Source organism: Vulpes vulpes, chromosome X (assembly GCF_048418805.1).
Source record: "Vulpes vulpes isolate BD-2025 chromosome X, VulVul3, whole genome shotgun sequence".
In the NCBI taxonomy this organism is placed as follows: domain Eukaryota; kingdom Metazoa; phylum Chordata; class Mammalia; order Carnivora; family Canidae; genus Vulpes; species Vulpes vulpes.
This window is the reverse complement of record NC_132796.1, coordinates 116,269,175-116,283,161: the sequence shown is the minus strand read 5'-3', so window position 1 is coordinate 116,283,161 and position 13,987 is coordinate 116,269,175. Positions and strand designations below refer to the sequence as shown.

At 52.6% G+C, this 13,987-nt stretch overlaps 1 protein-coding gene across 2 annotated transcripts in view; it reads right to left on the bottom strand.

Annotated features, from left to right (window-relative positions):
• Positions 1 to 3,855: 3,855 nt before the first annotated feature.
• TMEM185A (transmembrane protein 185A) overlaps positions 3,856 to 13,987 on the bottom strand; it is a 41,140-nt gene continuing 31,008 nt past the window's right edge. Inside the window, exons 4-8 of one of the 2 annotated variants that reach the window (XR_011998294.1) lie at positions 13,116 to 13,199; positions 9,815 to 9,991; positions 9,167 to 9,290; positions 7,594 to 8,023; positions 3,856 to 5,680 (exon numbers count right to left, since the gene is read on the bottom strand). Coding sequence is in view for 1 of the 2 variants with exons in the window: in XM_025989322.2 (XP_025845107.1) it covers positions 7,779 to 8,023; positions 9,167 to 9,290; positions 9,815 to 9,991; positions 13,116 to 13,199 (630 nt within the window). In the remaining variant the exon portion in view is untranslated. Of the gene's footprint in view, positions 5,681 to 6,342; positions 8,024 to 9,166; positions 9,291 to 9,814; positions 9,992 to 13,115; positions 13,200 to 13,987 lie in introns of those variants that run through there. The other variant, XM_025989322.2, reaches the window with a different exon arrangement.

Sequence of the window (13,987 nt, the reverse complement as noted above, 5' to 3'; positions counted from 1 at the left end):
CACATTTCCTGTGCTGTGATCTACTGTTTCTACAGGAAGCTTCCAGTGGCCTCTTGCTGACCACCCCCACTCACATCCAGTTCCAGCTGGATCCTTGTAGGCTCCTGCCCTGGTTGAGAAGTAAACACCCCTTTCAACAGTGAGAAACCCGGCTCCCCCAGTGGCCACCATTTGCATACTTGTCCATTCGGGTGTTTCTGTCCGGCAGCATCAGCGGTGTTCACCTGTGTTCACCATCTCGGGGAGCAGCTCCATGGACTGGAACACTGTGCTTATGTCATCCCCTGGGGCTTTATTCCCGCAGAGTCCCCTGCCTCCAAAGCTCCTTAGCTCAGCACACCACTCCCTGGCCCCTCCCGTGACGGTGAGTGACAGTTTTGTAATACTTCTGCCAGGGTTGGGTTCCTGGGACAGGCTGCGTGCCTCCCTGGGATTTCACCGATGGTCACCGTGATTGCGCATGTGCACTGCGTGTACCTGAAGGTACCCTCTCATGGGTGCACTCTCTGGGTTTAGAGAAGCGCGTGACACCGTAGAGCCACAGGGACAGGGTGGCACCGAATGGTTTCAGTGTCCTAATGTATCCCCGGCCTTCTGCTATCGGGTCCTTCTTCCCTTCGCCCAAACCCACGGTACTAGCCCATCTTTTCAACCCGTTCTGTCATTCAGCCTTTTCCAGATGCCACACACTGGGACCCACAGCGTGCGGGACATTTAAGACTGGGAGTAATTCGAATGCTCTTTCTCTCTCGGTGAGTCTAGCTAAAGGTGGTTCACGTCTCTTGATCTTTTCAGAGAACAAACATTTGTTCACCTCAATCTTCTGTATTTCCTTTGTCTTTGTAAGGCCTTTCCGTGCAGGGAGTCTCCCACCCAGTGTGGGGCTGCAGTGTCAGAGCTGCGCTCCCCCGACGGGGCCAGCCGGGCGCCCTGTTGTCTCTCTGTTCTGTTTCACCTCTGTGCACTCTGTTCTCTCTCACTGCCTTCCCTGTGCCTGCTTAGGGTTCGCTTTGCTCTCTGGCCAGCTTCCCAGTGTTGAGGGCTAGGTGTGTGGGGTTTGTGTTTGTGTTTTGGGCCTTTATACTTGGAAAATTCTCGGGGCTGCTTTGGCCTCATCCCGTAAGCTTCGACACGCCTGCCAGGGGTTTTGTTCATTTCAAAGCATTTGCCAGTTTCCTGTTGACTCTTGGGGTGTCCACTGGTCATTGTTAGGGACCGAATAGCCGTGCCTCCCAGATTCACATGTTGCTGAAGCACAGTGGGCACGGCCCTTCCGGGGACCTGACCATGAGGTCCATCCCAGCAACATGGCCCCCCGATCATTTCTGAGGACCTGTGCTGGGCCGAAGGTGGTTGCCCGGGGTACATCCCTGCACCTGTCACCACGCCACTGACCTCCTTGAGCCAGGGGTATGGACGAGACGCTGGTGGGGCCTCTCTGACACTTACCTGCTGGTGCACACTTCCCCGCAGAGGCCTTCCTCCTGAAGGTTCTCTCCAAACCCCGCGGCTGTCCCCCTCACCCCAGCGAGAGCCTGAGCCCGGTGCCCGAGCCGGGCGCCCGAGCCCCAGCCAGCGTCCCTCCCCACAGGCCAAGCCCCTTTAGTGCCCCAGCCTGCCGGGGCTGTGGTCGACCTCCGCCGTTGATGTAGTTGAAGCACCGGGAATGGACTAGGTGAGGAACCTCAGCACCTGGTCTCAGACTTCTCTGGGGCCCGCAGCCACCATCGGTTGGGGCTGCGAGCTTGGCCACCAGGCCATGGAATGCAAGCTGCTCCCTAGCTGGAGACATGCCACTCTGCCCGAGCGTTGTCCACATGGTGGCCTCACACCCCTGAAGGCCCAGCAGGCCACCGGCTCACGGGAAGGCCAACCACCTTTCTGGAGGACCTAGAATAGGAGACCCATGGGTCTGCGGCTCCCAGGGGCCCAGTGCTGAGCCCCAGTGGGGTGGGCAAATCCATGCTAATCGGGAAGTTTGGAGGAGGAGGCACTAGTAGGCAGACTGGAGATCTAGGGACAGGGCAGGCAGGGGCAGCTGGCTCTGCCGTGTAGCTCCGGCCAGGGTCCCCTGGCATCACCCCCTTCCCTCTCAGCCGGGTAGGGGGACGAGTTGAGGCAAAGCAACACCAACCAAGCTCTGTGCAGACGCTTGGGAGGGTTCTGGAGAAAAATCCTTGCACCTCCCCGCCCGTGGGCTTTATCTGAATCTCCAGCCCCAGGTGTCTGGCTTCTGAGAGTGGCCTGGATCGGGAAGTGGTTTTCCTTTCAGGGAAGGACATGTAAGAATAATTCTTGCCCTGCCAGAGTGTAGAGATGAGGCCCGAAATCAGGTTGGTGGGTCCACCGGATGGACCTCTGTCCTCTGTGGGGAGGGAGCCTCATGGGGGCAGCACAGGCTCCTTCCCCATCTTGTGTCATAACCCCCTCTTGGGATGGGGCGCTGAGGGCTGTCCCTAGCAGTGGGTTGTGACCGCCGCCATGGGGCTTGAGAGGGGAAGATTCACAGAGCTCCAGCTCCTAAGCTCACTGCCACGCCATCCTGGCCTAGAGGATTTTCTGTCTTTGCTCCCTTGCACAACCCCAACTTGGGCCCCATGTTCCGCAGGATGCCAGCTGCACTAACTGTGTGCGAATGACAGATCTCGTGCTTTCTTTTTTGGCGTAATAGAGATATTCTGCTTCTGTGTCTTGTGTATGTTGATCAAAGGCCCTCGATCCTGCACCGGGCTCTCAGGGACACGGGCAACCCCAGGGATAAGTCGGCAGCAGCTCCAGGTCTGCAGGGCAGGAATGCTTTGTGCTTTCTCAGCAGGGAGAACGAGTATGTGGAGTGCGTAGCCTACTCAACGACCTCGTTTTTTCCAATTAGAGCTGGCTCTTCTGCCGTAGTGTTCTCTTGAACCCCTCGACCTGCAGTGTTCCACGGGAACTTAAGTTCCTGACTTAAGTTGCCAGGTCTTAAGTCAGTTGCGCCATGACGTGACCTCCCCCCACTGGAGGATGGGAAATTTGTCTGAACAGGAAGAGCTGGAACAGGAGGCAGGGTTAGGAGAGGCCCCACCGGCAGACAGGTGCCGGGGGAGGCCGGGATGAGTCAAGGGTTGTCCAGACATGTAACCCGAGATTCCTGATCCGGGCCCAGGGCACGGGCCTCACTTTACATACCAGACCCATGCTTTGCTGGGTTGGGCTGGGCCGACCTTGCACAACAGGGCGTGTGTATGTGCATGTGTGTGCCCGTGTGTGCACGTGGGTGCGTGCACGTGTGTTTTAAACATGAGTTGGTGAGGATAGGTTATGGATAGTAACCCTGGACCCAGGTCGAGCTGCCCGGGGATGGGGGTAGGAAGCAAAGGCTGATTGTCTTAACTTTAGCAATTTTGGGCTTTTCCTGGCTTCCAGAGAGACCATAAGACACAGCTCCTTTGCAGTGCCCAGAGCCAGAGTCCTGTCCTGCTGCAGCAGTGATTAGGGTCATGGTAGCGAAAGGATAAAAGGAGGTTGTCCTCACCATGCGGCCAGATCACCACAAACCTACTTCACTTGTGTTCAAACGGGGTACATACCCTGGAACGCATTGCAGGGTGCGTGTCTGCCCCTGGGTCCCTGTCTCCCCTGTTGCAGCCCCCTCTCGTGACCCCATTTGTCTGGGTTTTGTAGGACTTCATGGATGGCTTTCCCTTTTTGGGCCAGGTCTTGGGTCCTTAAATCTTGGTTCTTCCTTACCCCTCTTCTATCCCCCCTGCCAAGAAAAGCCCCACAGTCTGAAAAAGCAAAGAACACTTCCTCCCTCCTTCCCCATTTCCTGTGTGGAGACTATTGCTGGGTGTGATTCATACTAATACACTTGTATTTGCATGGAGTGAACCTGCTTTAGTCTCCAGTCTGACGGTAGAGGGAAGCAGAAGCAACGAAGGGAGACTTGCATGTACACAGGAGGTGCGGAAGACCCAGAAATGGGAGCTGAGGGTCACACAGGAACTTTTATACAGGTGCTAGAAGCTTCTGTCAACGTGGCCGCAAGGCCCTTTAACAGGCGACAGGCGCATGTAACTCCCTGTGGACTGCCACAAACCAAAGCTTTGTGTGAAATCTCCAATTTCTTGGGGTGGTCGGGGTCGGGGTGCATCTGGAAAGCTTTAGCTCCCTGCTCTGAGCCTGCTCCCTTCCCCTCAGCTCTGAACTGCAGGACCCTGGGCCCTACGGGGCTGGACCCCCTCCAGCTCTGGGGAGAGTTTATTTGCTGGGTGATGTTGCTAGGCGGGCACTTCTTTCCCACTTGCTAGTGTCTTGTAACACACATGCTGACCCTTTTCCCTCCTCTCTTCACCCCGGGAAAATACAATAAAAACCTATCGCTACTGGAAAAAAAAGAGCCTCAGAAACTTAGCAAAGAACAGAGGAATAGGACACCTGGGAGGCTCAGTGGTTGGGTGCCTGCATTTGGCTTGGGAAGTGATCTCGGGGTCCTGGGATCGAGTCCAACTTTGGGCTCCCTGCAGGTAGCTTGCTTCTCCCTCTGCCTGTGTCTCTGCCTCCTCTCTCTGTGTATCTCAAGAATAAATAAATAAAATCGTTAAAAAAATTAAAAAATAAATGTATGATTATAAATGTTTTGAGAGAGGGATTCCCAGGTCCAGTTGCTGGGGCAAAAGTCAAGTGTAGGTGCTACCGTCTGGGTACCAGCGAGCACCCCTGCACTGCAACGCTTGAGGGTTCTGGGGGACACTGTCCCCACCCGCATCTTGGTGCTGGGGACTGGGGGGCACCTGTGAGCCCTCCGCTCCAGGGAGACCTGACATCCTGGTGTGGGGAACGCAAAGGCCCTGTGGGACCCAGGCCCCCACTCGACAGGGAAATGGGCCTGCTGGGCAGGAGCACAAGGCCCTGGTTAGCCCTGGGCCCTGATGCCCGGTTCTTGGGCCCACCCAGCGCCTCCACACACCTCTGTTGGAGCAGAGGTGGGACCTCGGGCACCTAAGTGAGCATGCAGGGCCCCACACATGCCAGCGGTGGACCACGATCCATCCTCACCCAGGGCAGCAGTCAGAGCTCTGGCTGCCCGGCTGCTTGGCAAGAAACGTGCCAGAGGCCGGGAGTACCTGGCTTCAGCAGACAACGGCCTGGTCACCGTCCAGTTTATTGCCCTGCCCGCGGTCCGAGCCCTCTAGCTGCAGTAGGGAGAGCTGTAGGGGCAGTCTGGGCGCCCAGCCATAGGTGGCAGGTATCCCAGGAAACAGTGGCACACCGGGCAGTAGGGGAACGGGCCCGGGGAAGGAGGTATGGGGGGCCTGGGGGCGACAGGCCCTGCAGCCACGACGGGCAAACACAAGTGGCACAGAGGTAGCAGCTCAGCCACGGGGAGCACCAGGGGCAGAGGGCGCCTGGCTGCCACCCCGAGGATGGCAGGAGGGGCGGACTCACTTCTGACCTGGGTGGTGGGAAGGTCTTGCTCCGGGCCACCTGCCGGCTCCCGCTGCTGCTCCCGCTGATGCTCCCGCTGGTGCTCTCTGGGGGCCAGGAGCTCCTCTGGTGGCCTGCTGGTGGGCTCCGCCTCTGCTGGGCTTCCTAACTCTTCCGCCTTGTCCTCATCTTGCCTTTGGGCCGCCTTCTCGCCCACTCTCCTCTTCTTCAGCAGGTGGGGGCAGTCCTTCCTGAAGAGAGGGCTGCTGTAGAACTGTAATTGAGGTTCCAAATGGAAAGGGGGACAGAAACTCCAGGTCATGGCAGGGCCTGGGGCACCGGCAAGATGGCTCTGAGCCCCTCCGGGCTCTCAGCCAAGTGTCCCGGGGCCTCCCTCTCCGGGGGTTGCAGCCCCAAAGGAAAGCTGTGCACCTGCTGTCGCCTAGGCCTCATTCGCTGACTTGAAAGCCCCAGCGCCTTTGGCGAGGACAAAAGCCACCTGACCTGGGATTGCAGACAAGCCCACGGGGGAGTGGGGTTGGGGCTTCCTGAAGGAGCATTAGGGGACACTCAACTGCCCCCCGGCGAGCTAGCCAGTAATCACAGGGCATTTTATGACAACGTAAGTGGTTCTCAGCCTCTGGTCTCACCAGGCGATGCCTCAGGACCACCAAAGTGCCCATTTCAGGGTAGACTGTCTCAAGCCTCGAGAATCCTCTCGGAAGGCTCCTCAGCTGTAACAAGGTGGCTCCATGGTCCCCAGCCCAAGGTCGAGTCTCCAGGGTGTCCGTCTTTCCCTCTACACTCTGTCCGTTCAGGCTGTACCTGAGGACTCATCAGAGATGTTTGGCCGCCCAGGGCCACCCGAGGCCATGTGCACACTGGCTGGGAGTTCCCGTGTCCTGGACCACATCTAAAGTAAGATGCACACGGTAGCATGGAAAAGGAGGAATCGGTTTATTGAACAGCTGCAGGGAGCAAAACTAGTGGACTGCGCCACCTTTGTCACACACCAGGCAGGGAAGGCTTTGCCACTCCAGATGCTCCCCCTCTCCCCCGGAGACGGCAGTCTGTCGGGACCCAGGCCCTGGGGTACCTGGGGTGCTGGGCGTCAGTGGGGCCAGGCTGAGACACGTCTGTAGCTCCCTGCAGTAAACCCTCCCCTCCTCTCCTGGGTGAGACGGTCGGTGCCCCTTTCTCTCCTGTAACAAACGGCTGCTTGTTCTCAGGCAGGAGGCTCTCAGCCTGGAGGATCTGAGTCCCTCTTTGCTCATTCAGGGCTCTCCCAGCAGCTCTCGGAAGGACTGTGTTCTTAGTTAAAAGCCTGGGGCATCCGGAAGGCTTTTTGTTTGGGGTAGACAAAAGGCCTCAGACCTTTGCAATTCCACAATCCAGTGGCTCTTCCCAGTCTCCGCAAGTCCAGCACTCTAGTTGCAGGTCATGCTGGATAGTTTTCTGACAAACGAATATTCCCAGAACGTAGGAAAAGCATAAACCATTTCTTGCTTATTGTGGCTGTTCTGGCAGTAGCAGCTACTGTGTATGTGGAGGATTTCAGGGGGGAAATGATGATGTCCCATTAAGGGGTGACACCCCCTTTGTAGGACAGGTGTGCCAGCAACTTCTACTTCTGCAACAGAACATGTATATCTCCAATACAAGCTCGTAAAAAAATACTTTAACAGAATATACTGTACAGAACTAGGATTTAACACGGTATATTACAATGCTAAAATATTTGTATAAATACTATACAGGCTCGGAATCACTCCATTAGAAAGGGCTCACCAATGAGGCCATTAAAAACTGCTGTCAGCCTCACTGGAAGAGCAACTACTTCCACAGCAGGAACACAAACAGTAATAATGACAGTGGGTACTGGAGCTTGATGCTCTCAAGGAATATTTAGGTTCCTACTGACTATTCTGCAACAGCAGATGCTAAGCTACGTACTGAGGCCAGCCTGGTTTAAAAAAACCTTTTCAAAGAACACTTTTGATGGGAATTTTAGCACTTTGAAAACCAATTCCTCCTGTGGCCTGATCAGCCACCCCTAAGAGATCCAAGTTGGCTCCTGAGGCACCTGCCCAGAGGGGGTTGCTTTCTCCTTGTCCCTCGCACTCCCTCCGTCACACCCGCGGCTGCCGACACACACCCCACCCCAGCCCGGCTGCATGTGTCAGTCACCTGCCATTTGTGTGTCCCATCATGGTGAGTCACTGGTAGGCATTGAGTGCAAACAAGGCATGAGATGGAAGTCCCCAGAGCCCCAGCTCCAGCTCCAGTTCTGGGTGGGGTAAACAAAGACGCAGAGGAGGGTAGAAGAGAGCGTGTGTCCCAGTCCACTGGCGTTCTGCCCGCGGGAGTGGTATCTAATCTGGCATTTCAATATTTAATTTGGGAGGTGGGAGGACATATTTCCCAGGGCTCTGGGTGATAACCACCCTGGTCTTCTTACGGAACATTGGGGCAATCTTAGGAGGTTCTGGAACGGGTGTTTCTTCTGTTTCCTCATTATCTTCATGGTGGAGGTCATAGGAGATGTTCCCATATTCTCTCAAAAACGGGAAGAGTTCAAGCAGAAACTGACAGAAATCCTTGCGAATCCCAAACCACCCTGAAAAACAAGGATGCACTTGCTTACCACACTGGCCTCCATGGGATCTGCTGTGGCTGTGCTACCCTGAACAGGAAGTTTTACTTGGACCACGTAACCCTTTCTCCCGATGCCTTAGAAATGACAACTAAGCAAGGCTTGGATACCCATGAAGGGCAAGAAGATGGGCCTGTGGCTTGCAGCTCTCTAAGTGGGGCTCCCGGGCTGGCCCACTGCGACCCCATTAGAGATCAGAAAGTGGGGGAGGTGGGGTGGTCCACTGACACAGGCCTCCCGGGTGCTCTGATGGGGGTCCCAGCAGTCAGGACTGCTCTAGTGAGCCTCAGACACATTCCCGAGGCATTGGGACTACGTCAGCATCCTCTCGCCTTCCCTATCTGGGATATGCTCACATACGACAGAGAATGTCACCGGAAAAAGGGACTTGTCAGCATCTGGCAGGCACTGGTCCAGGCCAGCCGGCAACCCGAGCTCACAGGGCCCCCTCACAGCTGCTCCTCCGAGGCTTTGTTCGTGCTACCTATACCACAGGACCATCCACTCAGTGCTGGCTCTCCCAGTGCACCCCCCACCATCCCCTGGCTTCCAGAATGGCATGCTCTGGGGCTACCTGCAAAGGAGCCTATGGTCTAGTGAGGAAAGGACTCTTGTCAAAGATCACTTCAAAACTGAGTGTCCCATCACACAGGTGGAGAGAAGGGAGAGCAAGCAGGGCCCCACTGACAAGACATAGTGATGTCGGGAATGTCCCTGGGGAGGGCAGGGCGGGGCACAGAACCTGAGTGGACTCCCAGGGTTTGGAGGGTGATGTGGATTTTTTTTTTTTTTTGTGATGTGGATTTTTATCTAGTCCTCAGGAGCCCCTGGAAAGCAGGTAACTTCATCCTCATGTTGCAGCAGAGGGGACAGGGCTGAGAGGCCTACCTCAAATGGCACAGTGTGCCATAGGAAGGGCATGGGTCAGAGAAAGCAAGGTTGACAGCGCACTCTTCCCTCAGAATATTCCAGGCCTTCCTCAGGCCTACATTTCCTCTGCGACCTCCCTAACTGGGACTCTCAGGCTCACTGTTCATAGAATAGGGCCACATGCACACATGCACAGAGACACACAGGTCGAGGGCTTCCGAAGTGCTGAGTACATACAGTGGTTTCCTCCCTTCTGTCCAAAAGTGGTTGCCATCAGAGTGATTAAGGAGAGCCAAAGAGGGACAAATATTGGGATACAAGAGAACGCGTTGTGGCCATCCAGTTTGTGAACCAACAGGATCTAAGGAAAGAGAAACAGGTGAGGTCCTATTGATAAAGCATCTGAGGACGGACAATGTCTAAGGCCAGTCCAGCCCTCCCTTGTCAGGTCTCACAAGGGGTAAGGTCAGCTCCACAGAAGACTACAGATACACTCTATCTTGTGGGGTAGCATGACACCTACTTTCATGTCCTTCTTCAGGACCAAGGAGAATCTGTATACTTGGGAGGCTTCCAACAGCAGGACTGTTATGGGAAGCTCCTCCTGGTGATCGTTCTGAGGAGTCAACGGTGCCCATTCTATAAGAATGCTAACGAAAAATAACCAACTCTCTTTCTAGATATAGACAAATCCACACGTACTGATGCATCACGGCCACAAGGACTCACTTCTCACTGCCAGTCCCCCAAAAGAAAGGATGCTCTAATTTTGGCATCATGCCCTCCATCCCCACCCCCATTTACCATGCTTTCTAGGTACACAGAGTGCTGTCACAGGACAGGGTGGGACCCAAGGCCTGAGAAGTTCTGCTGTCGAAAGCTTACCTCAAAAGTAAGGAGAGGCACGACGATGGTCATCCAGCTCAGTGCCATTGTTATGTGTGTCCTTCGCTGTTCTGCAATCACGTCCATGGAACGCAGGAACAGGACAGACCACACAATGTAATAGAGGACCACCAGGCACAGAAAGGACATGAGAATCCAGAGAGGGACACACACGACCTGAAGGAAGGAGGAGAGAGAAAAATCTTTATAGTTTGTGCCCAGTACTTGAAGGGAGGCATAGCCAACCCCCTGCCGGACATCTGCAGTTAAGACAGTGCAAGCATGAATGAGGATGGCCACCAAGCATCCCAGGACTGTGGGGACACTGGCTCAGGGCCGCCACCTGCTCCAGGACATGCTCTGCCATGGGCCACACTTGGGGAGAAGAGCTTGGTGGTTGCCCTTCTAAGATATGCTCTCACTCAGCCTGCATCTGGCTCTGCTGCAAGGGAAGCAGAGCAGTCTGTCACCCTCAGCACACCCTCTCCACAGCTGTTTGCCCATCCTGCTGGAGGCGCCATGGTGGTAGACCGTGGGGCCCGTGCCCCTGGGAACTTCAGCTGCCCTCCACTCACAGGTGCAGTGACGCTGAGAGTGCTCTGCCTCCCAGTCCCTGCCCCCTCGCCCAGGCGGGTCCCATGTCTGCTGCTGTTGCACCAGAAACACCTTGCTTCACCTCCACATGAGCCCACAGGAGAAGCCCAAGGGGCCTCACCAGGCTCCCCGGTTAGATCATTCTCCCTCCTGCACTGCTCCTTGGATCTGTCATCCCTCTGTCTTATGTTATCACACAGTCAATTGTTTTCTTTTGGTGTACAATCCTATGACTTTTCACACATACGTGTGTAGAGCTATGTAACCCCAGGCAGGACACAGGACAGCTTCTCCACCCCACAGGACTCCCTCATGCTGCCCCCTCACTGTGTCCTACCCTCACCCCACCCCCAACACCTGGCAACCACTGATCCACTCTCTATCACTACACTTGTGTTTGTTCAAGAGCACAATGTACATAGCATCACACAGCGTGTCACCTTCTGAGACTGCCTTCTCTCAATCCACAGAACGTCTGTGAGGTTCCTCCACGTTGTTACATATAACGACAGCCTGTTTCTTTTTATTGCCAAGTGGCATTCCATAGAATGGGTGCACCCACTGCCTGTTTGTCCAACCACCCGTGGAAGGAAATGTGGGTGCTTTCCCGCTTTTGGCTGTCACAAATAAAGCTGCTACAAACACTAACACATGGGTTTTTGTATGGCTGTACATTTTCATTTTCTAGGGGAAATACCCCAGATCGGCATTGCCGAATCACGTTCACTCCAGTCTGTGTCAGAGTGCCTCTACAATTCGGCAATCCCAGCAGTGAGGTGCCAGCATCCCTGCCCTCCACACCCTCACCTGCACTCCACGCTGTTTAGCTTTGCCATTCTGATGACTGTACTGTGGACCTCATCCTGGTTTTTATTTGCCTTTCCCTACTGGGTAAGGATATTCTGTTTGTGCGCTTACTTGCCACATGTATATCCTCTTTGTGAATTATCTTTTCAGGTCTCTTGCCAATCTTAAAATGAAGTGTTTTTTTTTTTTGTTTGTTTGTTTGTTTTTTAGTTTTGAGAGTTTAGATGTTTTGGATACAAGTCCTCAGCTGGACATGTGCCTTGCGAATATTTTTTTCTTACTCTGTGGCCTGTCTTTTCATTCATTTCATTTCCATTCTGACCTTCTCTTATGGACCTTACTGTTAGTGTCACTTTTAGGGACTCCTCATCGAACCCCAGGCCCCAAAGGTTTTCTCCTATGTTTTCTTCAGACACTTTTTTGGTTTTCCATTTTGTTTTTAGACCTAGGACTTGAATTGCTGTGTGGTTTTTAATACTCTCTAGTAGCTTGGAGTTCCTGATGGTAGATTTTGCTATAAAATCTATGGAGAGTCTCTTTCCTATGCCCCTCCTCACTTAGCCACACTCACATGGGGGCCCCCTTCAGGTGGAATGCTAGGGAGCGCAGTGGCCTCCTATGGTCTCTCTTGGTCACTGCAAGAAGCATGCACTCAGAGTGTTCCATTTGCTGGGACCTGCCCAGAACTGGGGCTGGAAAAAATCTTTTCACTCACTTACAGAAAACATTCATAATTCTTAATCTTTTTTTTTTCTGATTGCACCTTACACTAAAAGTTTGTCTGATATTTGTTTCCTCCACATCACAACAGAAAATCCTGAACCCAATTACCATACTCCAGATACATCACCCTAAGGATGTAGGACAGGTACCTGAACTTTTTAATCATAATTATTTTATCAAAGACTTTGGGCAGAGGTGAAGAGTCTTGCCTTTATTCATTATGGAGATGACTATGTTCCCTTATTTTCTTCCCTGTCACCAAATGAATATTTTTTTTTGGTATACTTGTTACTTTTTAAAAAGGTAAACCATGTTCATAACAGAAAATGTCTTATATGCAAAAGTACACATCCAGCAACACTGATATGACCTCATCTCCCAGAGGCACATCTTCCACCTCAGTTCTCACCTGCTTTCTAGGCATTCATAGTTGGAAGTCCAAGTCCTACTGGATTCTCTAATTTGTAGCTTACATGTATATATAATTACATATGTTTGTATCTAGACCGATCCATCCTCCTATCCACCTGCCCTTCTCTCCATCTATGCAGTTTTAACCAAACACCCAAAAACTGAAGGAGCAGGTTCCAAGCATGATTTAGACCTTGCCCCGGGCAGGAATGTAAAGTGGCACAACTTTTTTGACAAGTTGACAGTGTAGTTTGTATTTAAAACCTCAAAAAGTTCCCACCCTCTGGCCCAGTAATATGGTCTCTGGAGTCTTTCCTAATAAAACAATGAAAAAAATTAGGCAAAGACTTTTAGGCACAAAAATATATGTTATATCGTGATTTATAATCACACTGGTATCAACTTCAGTGTTTGGAAGGAAGGGATGGTTTGGTAAATGCGTTTGAAGAATACTACATCAATTAAACTTTAAAAATTATGTTTACAAAGACCTTTTATTGCCATGGGAAAATGCTTTGGAATGCATTAGGATAAGAGAGCAGCACACCAAACCGTGTGCGTACCACAGGCTCAGCTACCTTCACAAAGCAATAACCTCCCTCACAGGAAACCCCAAACACTAGCCATACTCTCCCAGTGGGTTACGGGTGATTATCATTCTATTACCTAAGCTCGTCTGTCTTTTCCAAGTTTTCTACAATGAACACAAATTACTTTTATAATTAAAAAAAGAAAAGTTTATTTAAGGATTTAAAAAGTTACATACAAGCCAGGGCCAGTGGATGATCTTGTCCAGTCTTAAGGCAATGAATATAAACTGCAGGATGTTGACAGAACACAGTATTTCTAACTAAAAATGAAGAGAAGAATCAGTTAAACAAAGTAAAAGTTGCATTCAATACTGCAATTATTTGGTTAACACACTAAAAGGCAATGCAAATTATAATATGGTAAAAGCTTTATTAAGTTATACTGGGACCTCTTGATCTTCAGCATCAAAGGAGTGAAGCAATGCAGCAGCAAAGAGAAACCTGTCCCCCACCCCAAGTCTCCTGCCTCGTGCCCTCTGCTTACTGGCTGCCCTGCCCTTTCTGTGCTCTCTACATGTGCTCTCTACAATCATCTTGTTTCCAGGTTCGTTGAATAGAGGCAATCTGTGGCAGGCACTCCAAGCATCCTTCCTGCCCCCACCCACAAATCTCTATTCCATACCTGTACTTCCTTCTCGTACCCAGGGCTCAGTTCTGCATCCCACCCCTTCCTTTCTGGCTCCTTGAGGAGCCTGTCACATCAGGACATCAATTCTTTACCTCATCTTTAATCCTGCCTTTTCAACTGATCCCTCCCAGAAGCATAGAAACAAATTCAGCTCAGTCCCTTTAAACACAAAAGAACCCCAAGACCAAATGAGCCCATCCCTCCCTCAAGCTTGTATCCCTCCCAGTGCTAGCACTTGGCTTTGTGAGACATCATGGGTGCTCAGGCCCCCATGGCCTCCCTTGCCATTCTGAGCTCTCAGCACTGTGGCCCAGCCTCCAGCCCTGACCACTGGCAACTGCTTCATCAAGGTTCCCAATGCCAGATCATCCTACGGGGCACATGTGAGGCATCTCTATGAACCCTGCACGGTTTCGCCCT